Genomic DNA, 18927 nt, shown 5'->3' with positions numbered 1-18927 from the left:
TAATGTTACAAGTAATGGCATGTTTAGTTGCTTCTCTAAAAACACTTAGGTTCATAACCATTTTTTTCATGAAGCATGGACTTCTGTTAGTCATAAGCGCTTCTAAGTTTTTATACCAAACACAATCAGAAAACGTTTTTATCCCTTCCAACAATAATCTCAAAAAAATCATATCGTGACAATTTAAATAAAGCACATGTTGTAATATGGAATTATGGATAGGTCTAAAGATCGTGCAAATATCGAAAAATTCTCATTTATTTGGCATTTGAAAAATCACAATATTATTTTCTACCGCCCAATGATATAGCTTATTTTGGTGTGTTAACGACTGATTAATAAACAAATGGTTGACAAATCTTCTCATAAAGTTATAATTTAATCTCAAAGACGTGTTCTTTTTTCCAATTTTTCCAAAAAAAGTTCAGAAACACAATCAAATGACTGCCCCACTCAATTTGTTTAAGTGGCTAAGATAAGAGTGTTGTCGAAACCTACTGCGGAGTGGCCCTGGTTGACCCACCGATATAATTTGGGTTTTAGTGTTGCAAACTGCATCATCTTTTCCACTGGGTTTCAATATATAATTTTCCAAAATTAAATAAATAAAAAGAATACAAGTAAATTCCATAACATCTACATGTACATATAATTATATTTCGTATTTATATTATAATCTGCATGTGTAATATAATAGAGGGAATCAATGTCGTGGGAGAAGGGCAAGCAACTGAAAAAGCTTGAGATGAAAATAGTTTACATTCTTCATTTTATTAATTTGTTATTAAATTATCATTTGAAAATAACATCTCAAAACTTAAGTTGTACTGAAGTGTTAGGCTTATGTCAACTAGGGTATAATAGTTCCGTCACTATCGACTAAACCGTCTGAGAAGTGACTAAGAGGAGAGTGGTTGGGTTAAGCCACACAATGAGCAACCTAATTTGATATCGAATTCGTCATCTACGAGATTTGAACTTAAGACCTCTCATTTACAAGTGAAGAGAAATACCATCATATTTTAATTTAGGGTACTTGAATTAAGTAAATCAAAGGACAAAGAAAAGTTTGCATCAGAAACAAAAAAAAAAAAAGAAAAAAAAAAAAAAGCATATGAAAATCACTTAAAACGGTTTCGCTTGAATAATTATAGCATAGACTTGCAGATTTCATTTTGTCTACTTCGGATTGTTTTGAGCGATTTGAGGTGCATATGATTTTATTCAAACACCCTAACTTGTTAAGATTTTTTGTTAATTAATCTGAATTTGGTTGTTCATCTTTTTATTGTATCTTGCTTAATGATTATTAATAAAGTTTTTCTCTAATGATGTGGATCTCTAAAAACAATTATAAGTAATATATATTGAACAAATTAGCTTGTCAAATACTGTACTAACTTTCCTAAACATTGTTAGAAAAAAGACGTCCAAATCTTGTGGAAAATGATTTGTCGGTATAAGGAAAGTAAAGCAGGTGGTTCGTTTACAAATTTCGTGATAACAACAAATAATGCTGGAAAATTATGAACCATGCAAACAATGAAGAGAATTAGGCCAACACAACATGGAATGGAAACGTGTCATGCAGTGCAATAAGCAACAACAAATCCAAAAATCTTTTTCATTCGTGTGGGTCACCAAACTTTGTTGTTTTGCTTCATCTGCAGATGCATGAACTGTCAACTATAGGGAGTTTTTGATTTAGGCGCAACGAACGGTGACAATTATGAGGAAAATATACTACAAAAAATAATCTACTTATATGCAATTTGTCAATTAGATTAATGATTTTGTTTGATTATTTTTCCCTCGAAGTTTAATATTAAAAGCCTTGATTTAATACGTTTGTTATTTCAAAATGTTGAATTTAAATCTCAAACCTTAGTGGCTAAATATGAGGACTTATTTGTGAATTTTTCACATTATCACGTGATGTTATCAATCTTATAATACTATATGATATATGTGTTTAATTATTATACTATAGTTTAAGTCCATAAAATATTGACCACGTTGCTCAATAATTTTATATACCATGAAAATTAACAAGACTACGAGATGGTGCAACTGTAATATCCAAAAAAAAAAAAAAAAAAATCCAAATGTAACGATCAAACAATTTAAAGGTCTAGTGGAAACATAATTCTCAAGGTCAATGGTAGTGGAGTGGCGGCTAATCCATCCACATGGTACACGAATACACGTAAAAATGATGCATTAGAGTCTTGTAGATTGAATTTGCCAATATGGCTTTGTTTTTACATGAATTATGGAAAACAATATGACACAGATGGATGGTTTGAAACCTAATACTTTGAAATCCAAGGATCACGATGCAGACCACATTACTAGATGAAGATCCCATCCGGATCCAAATGGTGGGGATTCTAGGGATCTTTACAGTCTAGTCGTTCATCATATATTGTGCGGTCAGAAATCATTTGAATTTTATTATTTAAAATTAAACACAAATAGTACCTGACGAAAACTAACCTCATAATATACGATGAATGACTAGGATGTGATGATCCCTTAGATCCCCACCATTTGGATCCAGATGGGATCCTCATCCCAAATTATTGTGTTGGTCGTGCATGAATTCATCGGCCTGAAATATATAGAAATTAAGGAAAACTAATGAAAATGAATAAAGGGTAAACTGAATAGTACCATAATTAACCTTTTAATGTACAAAAATGATTTTTCGTTAAAGTAAATAGTACCGTGATCTTTTCCTTAAAATTCCTTAAAAATTACATATTAATTTGATTTTGACTGTCACCATAAAAAAGCAGACATTCATTTATATATGGGAGTTTTAACGAAAAGCCCGCGGTACTATTCATTTTAACGAAAAACCACATTTTTACACTAAAAAGTCAAACCTGGTACTATTCACTTTACCCTTTATTTTGTCCTTATTGTTAAACTTAAAGTTTTCAAGTCATTTTCATTAGTTTTCCTTTTATATATGCATGTCGGCTTCAATGCATGAGATTCTCGGCTATGCATTATTCTCTACCTTTATAAATCTGGTTATGTGTGAGCTATTTTGGTACTTTTTCTTGGAAAAGGATCCTCTCCGGATCCATTCCACATAATCCACCAAGATCACAAAGCTGAACTCTTGAAATTTGATCGAACGACTAAAGTTATTATAACTTTTTATGGGTCATTGGATCAAATTTCAAGAGTCTGAATTTGTGGACTTGTAGGATTAGGTGGAGGATCCCTTCCCCTTTTTCTTTAACTTAGAGACGTATAAATGATTTGATCCTTTGTTTTGAAGAAGTGGAGGTTCCACCATAAAATGAAATGGCCATAGAGAGTACCCAAACCTCATGCATTTGCAAGATTTCTCCTTTCACCGATATTAGACTTTTTTACTTTTACATCCTCACACACCTCCTCATGTGTGGTGAATGTTCAAGACAAACACATGAACAACACAAATTGGATGATGTGGAGCATGTGTGGCCATTGGGCTTCAAACTTGGGCCAACTTAGCTCTGATACTACGAAGAAAGTTGAGATTTCACCATAAAACAAATTGGCTATGTGGAGTAGCCCAACCTCAAGCCCTTGCAAGGTTTCTCATTTCACTGATGTGTGACTTTTTTACCTTCACATTCTCATAAGTTTTTCTTTTATCATGTCATTACTTTTTTTTTTTTTTTATCTCCATCCCTAAAACATTTTTAGGGTTGGTTTGATAGTACTATTTTCTAAATAAATTTTTTCGTTATAAAAGAAGGGAATGAAAAAGCACACAAAAAATAAATAAATAAATAAATGAAAAATAAAAAATTGAATGCCCGTTTGATACCAAGTTCGCTTGAGACACAGAAAAAGTAAATGGGAGAAAATGAGAATAAGAAACGTTTTTCTTTTTGGGTCAAGAGAATGAATAACGGTTAGGGGAATGATGATCAAAAAATGTGTATGAATTGACTCACAAAATAAAAACTAAAAACCAAGCAAGGTTGTCTTAAATTTCAAATGTTAGTATTCACATAATCTCTTCTTAAATCTCCCTCCTCCCTCCCGCCACCTCTCTTTGCCCTTTTCAATTCCTTAAGTTCTCCCATATATACCTGATTATTATCCGTTATTTCTCTCATATGTAATGGTTTCAAAAGGGCATTGAACTCTTTTAGGGTTTGTTTGATATGATTCCATTTTTAGTTTTCTTTTGATAGATAAAAAGATAATGCATATGAAAGACTGAAGATCAAAGAAGAACAGATGAAGGAAATGAAGGATAATGTAGGAAACAAAACCTAATAAAATTTGTTTTAGTTTTCGGTTGGTGTAATCTTTCATGTACATTTCTTTTAGTTCCTTCCAACCATTGCTCATGCATTTTTTTTTCCTCCCATCGTATTTACTCTCTATTATCAATAAAATAATAAAAGCTATAAACTCAAAACGAAAAGATTATCAGACGACGTTCTGGCATTCACCCTTGTCAAATTTATAATACAAGCAATAAGGAAAAATACTCGTACCCACTAATATTACAACTCCATGGGGGACAAAGACCGATTTAATTTGATCATTTTACCAATCTGTCCATCAATTTGCAATAAACAAAAGGTAGTGTAACCCCTCTGGATGGTTCGAAGTAAGTACTTAAACATTCTCGTTCCTCAGTTCAAGAAAACCAGTCTAATTTCATGATAAGTAAGTCTCCATAAATTTTTGATCAAATTATTTTTTAACGGCTCTGATTTTCTGATTTACTTACATGATATCCAACTCTGAGTGGACCCATCATGGCACTGGGCCCCAGATTTTGCCCTACATTACAAAGTGCAGCATAAACATCCAAACAGTTTCCAACCTTCCCATTAACTTACAGATATGACTTAATATAATGATAACAGTCATAATTTACACCTTATTAAAATTAAGTTAGAAAGAAAAAAAAAAAAAAAGTTTTCTTTTGCAAGTGGTTCTTTATCACAGTGATGAAAATGTGTTCATCTTTTGCATGATGTCGTGGGTTTGTTCCCGTCGGTAGCTAATCTAACATTTAATCTATTATTTGACAAAAAAAAAAAAGTTAGTAAAATTAGTTGAATTAAAAAGAAAACTAAAATGCAAATCGGCTTGGGTGACGAGTTTATACCTAATTATTATGAAATATAAATGGCTTATTGTTCATATTTAGTTAAATTTCTATGCTTTAGAATCGAATATCATATCAAATGAAAAGAACGAAACATAGGCTGCCATGTGATCAAGTTAATCAAGATTTTCTTTTGCACCGAAGTTTGAATTCTCCGTCCTCGCCTTATTATTGCCCCTAAATTAAAATATCGTTAGAAAAGAAAAACCGAAAATAAAAATACATATCCCACAAAACGAATTGATACAAATTGATAATTGTTTCTGCATAAGCCAGAAAACTGTCGTAAAATGCCAAATACATTCTTCTGACTGTTAAATCTCCGCCCTTGCTTCCTTATCACACCCATCTCTCTCCATATCTTCTATTTTTCCTCCTTCGTCTTCCTCTCCTCGTTATCCAAAACTCTCAAGCTCCAAACTTAGAGAGAGAAACTGATATAGAGAGAGAGAGAAAGAAAGAGCAAGCTTTCCTCCACATCTTCTTCTGCATAATTATTATCTTAATTATGGTTTTCTACATGCATGGTTATTAATTGGTGCAACAAGCTCCTCGTATTCAACACAGAAAAAAAAAAAAAAAAAGTCTTCCTCTTTCTTTCCAAATACTTGGTAAATGTTCAAAGTTTTCAGTGTTTTCTTTATTACATATTTTTCACTTAATCTTCACTTTAGCTATATATATTTGTGCTAACTTTATAAGTTTATGGATTACTAATTTGTGGTGAGTATTGCCTTATGCTTTAAACTTTATCCTAGTTTTTTACAATCTGATTAACAAAGGTTTAATGAACTAAATTTCTTCATATATATGTTTAGGAGGGTAATTAAGCAAATTCAAGCTTAAGCTCATTCATTCAAGAACAAGCTGCAAAAATGGCGCCCAGAAACAGCCGTGGAAAGGGAAAAGGAGACAAGAAGAAGAAAGAAGAGAAGGGTATTTATCATTATTTTATATTTCTTATTCAAATTGCTAAATTCGATTACTTAAGCACCAATTGAGATAACTAATAAATCTCTTGTGTCATTTTTTCTTGCTCTGCAGTTCTTCCTGTTGTTATGGACATCACTGTGAAACTTCCCGATGAAAGCAGTGTCGTTTTGAAGGTTGTTGGATTATAATATTTTTTTAATTTAGGAAAAAACTGGATAAACTCCTAAATCTTTCTGTCTTTCTTGTTACTTGTAGTCTTTGGAAGACAACCACATTTTTGTTTGTGTTGCTTCTAATTCACATGGGCAGACTTTTGAAGGTTTCTTGCCGTGGTTGAATTATACTTGTTTAAGTTTAAGCAGTGTTTAAAATATCATATATAAATTTATCGAAATATCGATAAATACATTGATATTGGTTGTCATCGGTGGAAAGTATGGAAATTTTTAATGGGATAGGTATCTCAACTCGTCAAAATTAGAGAAAAATTTCTCAAAAAAAAAAAATCAAAAGTTTGAAATTTGCTGGAACCATCTGCAATGGGTTCTAGCAAATTTTCTATCGTGAAAAATATCATCGATGTTCATTGAATTTTCTTGTATCTCACCGATAAAGGATGAAGTTTTCATTTAATCCTTCTTTTCATATCGATCATTGATTTTTCAGATATCGACTAAAATATCGACAATTTCGCTGATATCTTAAATACTGAGTGTAAGACCATATGTTTTGTATGCTTAAATTTGTTCATTGGTTGGATTCGAATATGTACTAACTGCTAAGTCTCCAAACTAATTACTTTCACCTACTTTCCCAGGATTGAAGTTAGTTTTTGAGGTCCACAATGTAATGCGTTCAAGGACAAAAGTTATATTACTTTTTATGGATTGATGCGGCATGTACTTACACATATTTTATACAAAAGTTGATTTACTTATGCATAGGATATTACTTATGTAAAATAATAATATGGTATTGAGCAGGCAATATCGACGGATAGGATTATTGATGTTCGTCAGCTACTATCAGTAAATACGGAAACTTGTAGTATTACGAATTTTTCACTATCTCATGAGGTAATTTCCATTACCCACATTATTTCTTCTTCTTTTTCTCATTTTTATTATTTCAAAATTTTGAATTTTCCCTTTTGTTTGACAAGGAAAATAAACGGCCATAATGCTATTGTCGTTCATGACAGGTAAGAGGGCATCGATTAAGGGACGCGGTGGACGTCTCCGCACTCAAGCCATGCGTCCTGACGTTGGTCGAAGGTATTTATCAAAAAGCATCCGACGTCGTTTGTATTATTTTTTATGATACATCTTTATGGGCCGTATGAATTGGACCGTTGAGGGCCCATTGGGCCAGAGTATCTGAACGTCGTCGTATTAGGCTTCTTCTTCTTCCTCAGTCAAATTTCTTACTGTGCTCTGTTTTTCTCAGAGGACTACGATGAACAGCGCGCCACGGCGCACGTTAGACGCGTGCTCGACATCGTTGCATGCACGACGAGCTTCGGAGCGTCGTCTTTGCCGGCGAAGGACCAAATCCCTAAGCTCGATGCTTCTTCAACTGGCTCTGGTAAAAATGCGCCGGGTGCGCAGGTTAAGAGCTTCAAGAAATCCAACGCCACGGCCGCCGCAGCCAACGCCTCCAAGTCTCAAGTTTCTACCGGAACCGATAAGCGAGACGTGGCGGTGGACTCCGAGACCGAGATGAGCCACTCCTGCCTCAAGCTTGGTTCTTTCTACGACTTCTTCTCTCTCTCCCACCTCACACCCCCTTTGCAATGTACTCTCTCTCCTCCCTCTCTTTCTCTCTACATATATACGTATTTGTGTATAATTGACGTATTTATTTGTGTATTTAGTGGCAGAAATTTTGAATTTTTTGCAAAAATTGTGTGTAAATGGTATTAATTTTGCAGTTGTTCGAAGGGCGGCGACACGGCAAGTCGATGAGATTGAGGCGGATGATCACCTTTTTTCTCTTGAAGTAAGACCTTCTTCTGCACAGTCCACACGCACACAAAGACAATTTATTTATTTATTTTTCGGTCTGATCATCGAAATACATTGTTATATTGGCAAATTTTCAGGTGAAGCTTTGCAATGGGAAGGTGGTTCTCGTTGAAGCTTGCCAGAAGGGGTTTTATAGCGTAGGGAAGCGGCGGATTCTGTGTCACAACCTCGTCGATTTGCTACGGCAGCTCAGTAGAGCCTTTGACAATGTTAGTAAAGCCTTTGAGTTTCTGTAGTGGTTTTAATTTATTCTAGCTTTTTATTTGTGTACTGATTATGTGTATGTTTAATTTCTCATATTTAGGCTTATGATGAGCTCTTGAAAGCATTTTCGGAACGGAATAAGGTATAGGATCATTCATTATGCTTTCTTGTATGAGTTTGTGTTACCATTTCTGTATTTGATAATTTGTTTTCTTTGATATTTTGCAGTTTGGGAATCTTCCTTATGGGTTTAGAGCAAACACGTGGCTCGTACCGCCTGTTTCAGCTCAGTCGCCTTCAGTTTTCCCTGCTCTCCCCATGGAGGATGAAACTTGGGGTGGAAATGGAGGTGGTCTAGGAAGAGATGGGAAATTTGATCTAATCCCCTGGGCTAATGAGTTTTGGCATATTGCATCCATGCCTTGCAAGACAGCTGAGGAGAGGCAGATTCGTGATAGGAAGGCATTCCTTCTTCACAGCCTATTCGTCGATGTTTCCATTTGTAGAGCCATTAATGCTGTGCAGCGTGTAATGGGAAAACCGGAATTGACTTTTTCAATTCCAAACAGTGAGATTCTTTACTCCGAGATTGTAGGGGACTTGAATGTCACAGTTATGAAAGATGTTACTAATGCAAGCTTTAAGGTAGATACTAAAATTGATGGAATTCAAGCAACTGGAGTGGATAAAGTGAATCTAGCACAACGAAACCTTCTGAAAGGGATCACTGCAGATGAAAATACTGCTGCCCACGTAAGTTATTTCTGAAATAGTATTGTTGTCTCTACCTTATGCAATTTATTTCGTAACTTTGGTGCAGTTGAGGTGATTCTTGTTAAATTATGTGTGCAGGATGTCAACACTCTAGGTGTTGTCAATGTCAGATATTGTGGTTACATTGCAGTTGTCAAAGTTGAGGGTAAAGAAAATAAGAAAGTCGGTTCTCCATCTCAGAGCATTGTATTTGTTGATCAACCCGAAGGTGGTGCTAATGCCCTTAATATCAACAGGTACGCAATAATGCCTCAGTGAGTATTATGTAAAGCTACCAACCTTTTGTCATGGAGTTTGCAGCATACGGACCTAACTAGTGCCTTGTTCTTTGCAGTTTAAGATTACTACTTCACAAGACAATACCTTCAGAGCAGAATAAACCGGCATCACATATGCAAACTCTGGAACATGAAGATCTTTCGGCCTCGTGTGTTTTTGTTGAGGGGGTGTTAGAAGAAAGTCTTGCTAAGCTTGAGAAAGAGGAGCTAGATTCTGATAATTTTGTGAGATGGGAACTAGGAGCTTGCTGGATACAACACTTGCAAGACCAAAAAAATGCAGACAAAGATAAGAAACCATCGAACGAGAAGGGTAAAAATGATATGAAGGTGGAGGGACTTGGGACGCCTCTTAAATCCCTTAAGAACAACAAGAAAAAATCAGATGGAGGCAATACCAAGCTGCAATCTGAAAGCTCAAAATCTCATGCAGATGGTGGTGTTGCGGAAGCTGAAAATACTATATCCCCTTCTGTAGAATCAAAGCTTGAGACTAATGCCAAAGAAAATGAGCATGTTCTGACAGAGATATTGTCTGATGCTGCCTTTGCTCGACTAAAAGATTCAGAAACTGGACTTCACTGCAAGGTAATACATTATAGGTGTCACTAGAGGCTTTAGATTTACTTATTTGTACTTCACATTGTGTACTAATGTATTGTGTGCTTGACAGTCTCTGCAAGAACTGATCGACTTGTCTCAGAAGTACTACTCTGAAGTTGCTCTTCCCAAACTGGTAAAAATTTTTATTCTTAAAGCTCGTTACCTTTTTTCATGGAAGTATTGTTATGGTGATTCTTGTTTCTATAAATTTTTCGTATAATGCAGGTAGCAGATTTTGGTTCCTTGGAACTTTCACCAGTTGATGGTCGGACCTTGACTGATTTCATGCATACTAGAGGTCTTCGGATGCGCTCTCTGGGGCATGTTGTAAGTTTGCTTCTAACTTTCATTTTTAACACGTGACACGTCTCATATTATTCATCTACCTAAGAACCAATTGTGTCCTCAACTTTGCCGGGTATTTATGCCTCTTCTGAACTTCATTAACTTTATTCTGTAGTCAGATTTGTGGAGGAATTTGTTAATGTGGCTTTGAAGTATGTAATAGAAGGAACAAAAAAGAACCAAGATCATGTCAATTTTCAGAAGATCTCAAGCTAGCACTCCGTTTATTATGCATTGGTGACTGTTAGACAGTGTTAACCTGTTACCGTTATTTATAGGGCATCAAAGCTCTATCTTCTTTAATCACTTCACTTATAGAAAATATTAACTTGCACTGCCTCTCATCTCCAAACTGAAACTCTCAGAATATTTTGTAATGCTGTGTAGATGATTGCGGAATTCGGCTTAACAGGTTATCATATTGAACGAAATGCCTTTTCTTTCTTTACAGGTCAAGCTTTCGGAGAAGCTATCCCATGTGCAGTCCCTTTGCATTCATGAGATGATAGTGCGAGCTTTTAAGCACATACTTCAGGCAGTGATTGCCGCCGTTGGTAGCACTGAGAAGATGGCTGTATCAATTGCTGCTGCATTGAATCTTATGCTGGGCGTTTTGGATAATGAAGAATTAAATAGGTCTTGCGGTGTTCATTCTCTTGTGTGGAAGTGGCTGGAGGTATTCTTGCAAAAAAGATACGGATGGGATCTTAACAGCTTCAACTATGAAGATGTGAGGAGATTTGCAATTCTGCGTGGATTATGTCACAAGGTATATATCATGACAATGCATATTAGATTCTGGAGATGGCCCACATTCTTGAATACTGTCTTCGTAAGTTTACACCGTAACTTTTATTATATACTATAATTTTAAAGTTGTGTTGACATTTTGCTTTCTCTTCCCCCTACCCTCAACTCCACCCCCCAATTAGGTGGGTATTGAGATGGTTCCAAGGGATTTTGATATGGATTCTCCAAATCCATTCCAAAGTTCAGATATTGTCAGCCTAGTCCCAGTGCATAAGGTGACGTTTGGCATTAGAAGCATCTGTTTTCCTTTCTTTTGATTTTTTGAAGTGGTAATAGTGACGACATCTTTTGTAATTTAACCTTTCTTCTGATATTTTCAGCAAGCTGCTTGCTCTTCGGCAGATGGTAGGCAACTCCTAGAATCATCAAAAACAGCTTTAGATAAGGGAAAACTTGAAGATGCAGTTGCATTTGGCACTAAGGTATGCAGACTGTTGCTAGAACGTTTTCTTTCACCTTTTTATATTGGTATTGTAGTTGGTTACAGGCTGAACTTTGGCATTTGCAGGCGCTTGCAAAGCTGGTAGCAGTTTGTGGTCCATACCATCGAATGACAGCCGGAGCTTACAGCCTCCTTGCTGTAGTTTTATATCACACTGGAGACTTTAATCAGGTCTGCTGCCATCTCTTTTGTTTTGGCGTTTCTGGGACATCTGACATCATATAACTGTTACTTTCTGGATCAACATAGATTTTAAATTGAGGGATTGGCTACATCTGGTTTCATATTTCAATTGTAAAAGGTGGAACGGAATGTGCAAAAGTGGGAAAAATATTGAAAGTTTGTCTTTCTTTGGTAAAGGTTTTATGTCGTGGATGACCATTGATGTGCTCCCATTACAGGCTACAATTTATCAGCAAAAGGCCTTGGATATCAACGAGAGAGAATTAGGGCTTGACCATCCAGACACCATGAAGAGTTATGGGGATCTTGCTGTGTTCTATTACAGACTTCAACATACGGAGCTGGCTCTCAAGTATGCTTTTTCCTTGTTCAAAGGGATCTCTATGCATATAACATCACAGTTTACGTGTTTAGGGGAATATTTTTCAAAGTGATGACGTGAATGTGTTGCTCTAACGATCTTATGGATGCAAGCTGTTTGCCGTTTTTGTTTCATGGATCCAATGTATGGAGCTAGTTACTGGAGCAGATAACCTGCTTTGTCCCTTTTCTTGTTCGTTCTTGATGTTTTTTCCATTTAAAGGCAAAGAAAACAGGGAGATAAATTAGTCATGAGTCATTGCTGCATGCTGCATACTCTGTTCATTCATTAGTATACGCGTTTTGTATAAGCTCACAATTTCTGCTGTTCAGGTATGTAAAGCGTGCTTTGTATCTTTTGCATCTCACATGTGGACCATCTCATCCAAACACTGCTGCAACATATATCAATGTGGCTATGATGGAGGAAGGCCTGGGAAATGTGCATGTTGCCCTCAGATATCTACACAAAGCTTTGAAGTGTAATCAAAGGTTACTCGGCCCAGACCATATTCAGGTTGTGTATTCGTTCACTTATTTGTTGTTTAATTTATTTGTCCCAAGGCTTCTAAGAGCTAAGGATTAAACAGTTAGAGGAAAAAATGAGGACTCAATTTATAACAAGTAGACAACCAGTGAAACTTCACATGTCGTAGCACGTTCAATGATATACCGCTGAAAATTTGATTTAATATAGTAAAGTTTAAATTATTTATTTTTGTATATTTGAGAATTTAACCATTTTAATGTTAAATCTCTCCAGACAGCAGCCAGTTACCACGCTATTGCAATTGCTCTCTCTTTGATGGAAGCTTACCCTTTAAGTGTTCAGCATGAGCAGACAACTTTGCAAATTCTGCGAGCAAAGCTTGGCCCAGATGACTTACGAACACAAGTATATCCTCATCTTGTTTTAGCCCACCCTTTCTCTTAAACTCTTTACCTCCTCTGAGGATTAACCAATCTAACATGTTTTAACAAACACCGCAGGATGCTGCTGCTTGGCTTGAGTACTTTGAGTCCAAGGCTTTTGAACAGCAAGAAGCTGCCAGAAATGGGACTCGAAAGCCTGATGCATCTATTGCCAGCAAAGGCCACTTAAGGTTTGATAACAGTGTTAATGTTAATATGGATCACTGAAGTTATGATATACGCCCTGCTTTTCTGTTTCTATGCCTGATGACACGGCTGTAATTTCCATTTACGTATGCACTTATTTGGAATTTAAAAATGAGGATTTCATGGTAAGAGGTGACCCTTTTCCATGCTTATGTGCCACTCCGAGAAACTTACATTGATATAGAATTCCTTGTGAATTTCTGGTCATGAGACAATTTCTCTGTCTAATCTAGTGGATCCTGTACATGCATTGCTACTGCTGACATTGTTTTTTTACGTGTGATTTAAGCTTGGTTAAATCCTTTCTAATACCATGTTGTTCTAAACTTGGCAGTGTATCAGATTTGCTTGACTACATTAGTCCCACCAAAGGGAGAGAGGTTGCAGGAAAGAGGAAAAGCTACTTAACGAAGGTATGTTTGGAGTTCGGACCCATTTTCATGTGTGGTTTATTTGCCATTTCTTTATGCCTTTTCAATTTTTTTATCTTCTTTCCTTTTTGAAAAAATGGAGTTTTCTTCGTGATTATGTGTTCAACCCATCCTTTGTTCATATGAAACCTGGGGTATTAACAAATGTAAGTAGAAATATCAAAATTGCTGAAGTAGGAAAATTGGTTACTTTTGGAACAGATAGAAGCCTTTATTAAAATGGATAAACCCCAACAAAACCTGCTTTAGTGCAAGGTCTTCATCATTGGTAACATGGTGAATCACACCTACTGGAAACAAATATTAGTTCAACTTTGAACTGAATAGAAATTATCCCGCCCCCATTTTGATCATTTTGCGTGAAATTTCAAAGAACATTTCTAGTGTACATACTACATATAGAGATGCACATGCCCTGCTAGAAGACACACTTTCTTTGAACTCTTGTCATGCACATGAGCAAGCTATTTCAATTTTTTGTGCAGTTGAAGGAAAAATCCATCCAAACTGTCAGCTCAGCTAGTTCCGATGAGTCTTCAAAAGAAACCACAAAAGAGGGTTCTGATGAAGAGGGTCAGGAGACAAATGTACTTGAACCATGTGATAGAACAGATGTAATCCAGGAGAACAGCTCTGCTCCGGTTGAACCTCAGCATGCCGTGGAAGAGATTGCAGAGGAAAATTCAAATGTTTTCGATCAGATACCTGCTGAAACATATATCGATGGTGGTGATGATGGCTGGCAATCAGTTCACAGACCTAGATCAGCTGGCTCATATGGGCGGCGTCTTAGGCAGCGGCGGGCAACTATTGGGAAAGTCTATAATTACCAGAAGAAATATGGTGAAAGTGACATGGACTGTTCTTCAGTGAAGAATACAAATCAAAACAGTAGGTATTATCTTGTAAGGAAAAGGCCAACATCTCATGGAAGTTATGCAGATAATCACTGTGCAACCCCCTCCCAAGGTACTAAGTTTGGACGGAGAATAGTTAAAGGTGTAACATACAGAGTCAAGTCTATGTCTTCGTCTACCAAAGTAGATACTGAAGAGCCCTCTAATGGTAGCACAAGTTTGAGTTCTCCATCAGAACTCAGTCAAAATGTTTCACCACATGGAATTGGCCCAGTGAAAAATTCTGTAGTCAGTCTTGGGAAGTCTCCTTCTTACAAGGAAGTAGCATTGGCTCCACCAGGTACTGTTGGGAAATTTCAAACCCATATTAACATTCCAGATAATCAGGAACTTGGTGCCCGAGCACAAGAAGAAGAAACAATTGAAGTCAAAGGAAATTCCAAACCAAACACAACTGAGTTAGAAAATATACTTGAAGAAAAGAACTCTGTGTTGGTTACGACGGACCACTTACCAGAGGAAACTGGAGCTGCTGAGAAGAAAGGAGAAGTTATTTCAAACGATGCAAAGGAAGATAAGTCTTCACTGATGGTATTGGAGAGTTTGGATGGACACGGATCCAGCGGTATTAAGGTTGATGAAGCGGTAGAAGATAACTTATTGACAGACGGAGTGCCAAAATCTTTGGGTTCTCCCAAGAAGGGAATCTGTGAGACGGATCCATCTGGCACTTGTGAACTCCGTGACTCCAACTCTACCACGCAAGGTGTAGCCGATGCTGTGAGTTCGGTTGATAATCGGGGATTGCCCAGTAAGAAGCTGTCTGCCTCAGCAGCTCCATTCAATCCCTCACCATCTGTTGCACGTGCTGCTCCGGTTTCCATGAACATTGCAATACCTTCGGGTGCAGGTAATGTCCCAATTGTTGCACCTTGGCCTGTAAACATGAATCTTCATCCAGGGCCTGGTACTGTCTTACCCACGGTCAATCCAATGTGCTCCTCCCCTCACCATCCATACCATTCTCCTCCTGTGACCCCGAACATCATACAACCAGTGCCTTTTATGTACCCTCCTTACAGTCCACCCCAAGTAATCCGAACCAGTTCCTTTCCTGTTACTAGTAGCGGGTTTCATCCAAATCATTTCACATGGCATAATGTGAACCCCAAAGCACCCGAGTTTGTTCATTGTACAGTTTGGCCTGGTTGTCATCCGATGGATTTCTCTGCCCCAACACCTGTTGCTGAGCCAATTTCTGAATCGACATTGGAGCCAAAATTTCACAGTGATGATTCTGCTCCAGTTCTGCCAGCGGACATTGACAATGTGGAGGAAACTAAGCAAGAAGTGAACCTTCTGAAATCAGAGGCAATGAGCAATGCAGTTGAAAGTGTAGAGGAAAATAATCCTTCAAACCTTTGCGGGGTTGAACATGCTCAGAGTGAACCAAGTGAGAACCCAAATGGAAATGCTGCAAGTAGCGGTGAACTGACAAATGATGGAGAGAAAACCTTCAGCATTTTGATAAGGGGTAGGAGAAACCGAAGGGCGACTCTGCGAATGCCAATCAGTTTGCTCAGTCGACCGTATGGCTCACAGTCCTTCAAAGTCACATGTAACAGAGTAGTCAGAGGGAATGATGCTACCAAAGTCACCGGTTTTTCATCAAGTGAAAGTTGCACAGCTACTGCTACATAACGCCAGCTTGTTTTTGCTACCGCTCAGGTGCAGCCGGATTTTCTAGAAAAAAGCTGGATTCTTGACAAGAATCACTTGATCTCTTGTGGCTCTTTTGTTAACAAGCACGTCAGTTTCTGCTAACACATGCCTCAAAAAATGAATTCAGGTTAGTGGTCTGGCTAAGGACTTCTAACAATTTATAGTTCTTTCTTTGTGAATATGCACATATAGATACTATAGGTACGACCTTTTAATAAAAAATAGAACTTGGGGAACACTAAATAGTCGATATGCCATATATATAACACGGTTTAGTACCTCTTTATTGTCCATTGAGTGCGCTTCCAGTTCTATTTTTTATTAAAAGTTCATAACCGGCTCCATTTGTTCGTATTTCCTTTTCGTCTTCTGTCTTGTTAGTATTTTTTTGACACGGTAAGCTTGTCTTTCCACTGAACGTTTATATGTTTGTGAAACTGTGGATGTGCAGGTTTACAGTAGGAAGCTTATTGTTTGAGACTTGTATGGGACTGGTTTTTATGGGATGACGATTTTGGTTCATCACATATAAGAAATTTTGTTATTTTTGGATTATCGGACCACACCAATAAATGGGATTTTGATTTTTAATTTTGATCATTTGTATATGACCTAATTATTATTTCTTTTTTTTTTCTTCATTTCTTTATCTAATTCTAGATGAGTATTAACTTACACTTTTATACCTCAGGTTTGGGATCTATTTCAATTCCTTACATCTTTAAAACATTTCATTTTCATATCTTAAGTACTATTTTATTTCAAAATAATATTTCCGTTACATTTTTCATCTATTGATCTGTTAAATGCTGATATGGCTGCCACGTATATGTCATGTGGCAAATAAAATATTTTTTTAATTTTTTTTAAAAAACCTGAATTTTCTCTAAAAAAAAAAAAAAAAAAAAAAAAAAAAAAAAATTGAAACTAGTGTTTTCCCCCGTCCCCCCCTCTCCCCCGCGACCCTAACCTAGAATCCAAAAACTTGCAACAAGAAGAAGAAGAAGAAGAAGAGGGAGAAGTAAATAAATAAAAAAAAAAAAAAGCCCCAGTTCGTCCCACCCGAGCCACCTCTTTCTCCCATCCCTCATCACGCCTCCCAAAAATCCCCCATCATCCACAAAAATTCCACCTGAGATTAGGTAGATCTACCACAAAACCAGTCAAAAAATCATCTCAACTCAGTATTTTCAAAACCCATCCATACCGAAAATCACGAGATCCTGACCTGAGGGGGGCGGGGAAAGGGGGAAGGTTGCGTGGCGCTGAGGGGGGGGGGAGGGAGGGGACAAACTGGGTTTGGGGGTTTTTTTTTTTTTTTTCCCCTTCTTCTTCTTCTTCTTGTTGCTGCAAGTTTTTTGGGTTTTGGGTTAGGGATAGGGATGTGGGTCGCTTCGGGGGAGGGATAATGGGTTTCAATTTTTTTTTCTTTTTTTGAGAAAATTCAAGTTATTTTAAAAAAAAATTATTTTATTTGCCACGTGACAGACATTTGGCAGCCGCGTGGCATATATGTGGCAGCCACGTCAGCATTTAACATATCAATGGATGAAAAATGTAACAGAGGTATTATTTTGAAATAAAATAGTACTTAAGGTATGAAAGTGAAATGTTTTGAAGATGTTGTAAGGAAAAATTCAGGTTTTTTTAAAAAAAATTAAAAAATTATTTTATTTGCCATGTGGCAGACATTTGGCAGCCGTGTGGCATATATGTGGCAGTCACGTCAGCATTTAACAGATCAATGGATGAAAAATGTAACGGATGTATTATTTTGAAATAAAATAGTACTTAAGGTATGAAAGTGAAATGTTTTGAAGATGTTGTAAGGAATTGAAATAGACCCCAAACCTGAGGTATGAAATTGTAATTTACCCTTAACTTTATTAACATGGGATGTATTGATATTGTTGTTTTTACCATTATGTAGTGAAACCACCGTCCAAGTTCAGATTTTTAATTTAATTTAATTTTTGGCTAAATTGTAACAACGGTTCCTCATCTATACCACGAGTTTAGTTTTCATTCATGAACTCTGTTGACAGTTTCTCCCGTCCTCGAATTATGTCATTTGTTGCACTAGTAGTTCTTTTCGTTAACTCTGTCAACTTTTACATTAAGTTGAAGGATAAAACAGAAATTTCATCTAAACAATAAGAGAATGAATTTTTTTAAAGAGAAAGGTTTGGCTGCTTAAGGATTGAGTAGGAACTCCTCAAAATACCTCTTGACCTATTCAATAAACTTCATGCTTATGACCGAAACTTCTTAATTATTGAGTAAACGATCTTATTTTTAATTTATTTGTAGAGATGATCTTTACTTACTGGTTTATAAGTATGAAAAGACCACTATTCCTTTAAATTTGAAGGAAAAGAAGACAGATTTGACGGAAGTATCACTAATGCAACACAAAGTTAAGAAAAAACTAATAGAAGAGTTCATAAATGAAAACTAAGCATAGAGGTTGAGGGACCTTTGTTACCATGCCCCCTTTATTTTTTAAATTTTAGTTTTTAACCATGCCTTGTTTGATTCTGTTCATTATTTAGGCAGCATATCTTTTCTTTGGAAAGTGATTTTTTGCGTCATGTTTTCACGCTTAATAAAGCGTTTCTCTAACCAAAATAAATAAATAAATAAATAAGATTGCGAAAATTCTATCATCCTTGGAGTATCATACGCTCTAAGGTTTTTTACTATTAAAT

At 36.5% G+C, this 18927-nt stretch overlaps 1 protein-coding gene and 1 long non-coding RNA gene across 3 annotated transcripts; both read left to right on the top strand.

The window, feature by feature from the left end:
* The first annotated feature begins 5413 nt into the window (after positions 1-5413).
* Positions 5414-16810, top strand: LOC125468925 (protein REDUCED CHLOROPLAST COVERAGE 1-like). Of its 2 annotated transcripts, none has more exons than XM_048565712.1 (25): positions 5414-5745; positions 5953-6070; positions 6179-6240; positions 7051-7143; positions 7269-7341; positions 7514-7861; positions 7998-8065; positions 8169-8300; positions 8396-8437; positions 8524-9048; positions 9148-9305; positions 9404-9935; positions 10021-10083; positions 10176-10277; positions 10747-11064; positions 11228-11320; positions 11426-11527; positions 11614-11718; positions 11949-12082; positions 12424-12607; positions 12854-12985; positions 13081-13193; positions 13544-13622; positions 14126-16346; positions 16671-16810. In XM_048565712.1, exons 2-24 carry the CDS (start codon positions 6010-6012, stop codon positions 16196-16198), a joined length of 5592 nt encoding a protein of 1863 aa, XP_048421669.1. In that variant the 5' UTR covers positions 5414-5745; positions 5953-6009; the 3' UTR covers positions 16199-16346; positions 16671-16810. The 2 variants fall into 2 exon arrangements, with proteins under 2 accessions (XP_048421669.1, XP_048421670.1); XM_048565713.1 differs by having other exon boundaries at positions 5414-5857.
* LOC125468926 lies at positions 6247-7004 on the top strand. Its single transcript, XR_007251277.1, has 2 exons — positions 6247-6781; positions 6885-7004. It is a non-coding gene; the product is annotated as an uncharacterized LOC125468926 (long non-coding RNA).
* Positions 16811-18927: the final 2117 nt, after the last annotated feature.

The sequence above is a fragment of a genome, unplaced genomic scaffold, assembly GCF_019419815.1.
Source record: "Pyrus x bretschneideri cultivar Hongxiangsu unplaced genomic scaffold, Pyrus_bretschneideri_v1 Contig4, whole genome shotgun sequence".
Lineage (NCBI taxonomy): Eukaryota > Viridiplantae > Streptophyta > Magnoliopsida > Rosales > Rosaceae > Pyrus > Pyrus x bretschneideri.
The sequence above is the reverse complement of the archived record's forward strand: the minus strand, read 5'-3'. Positions and strand labels throughout refer to the sequence as shown.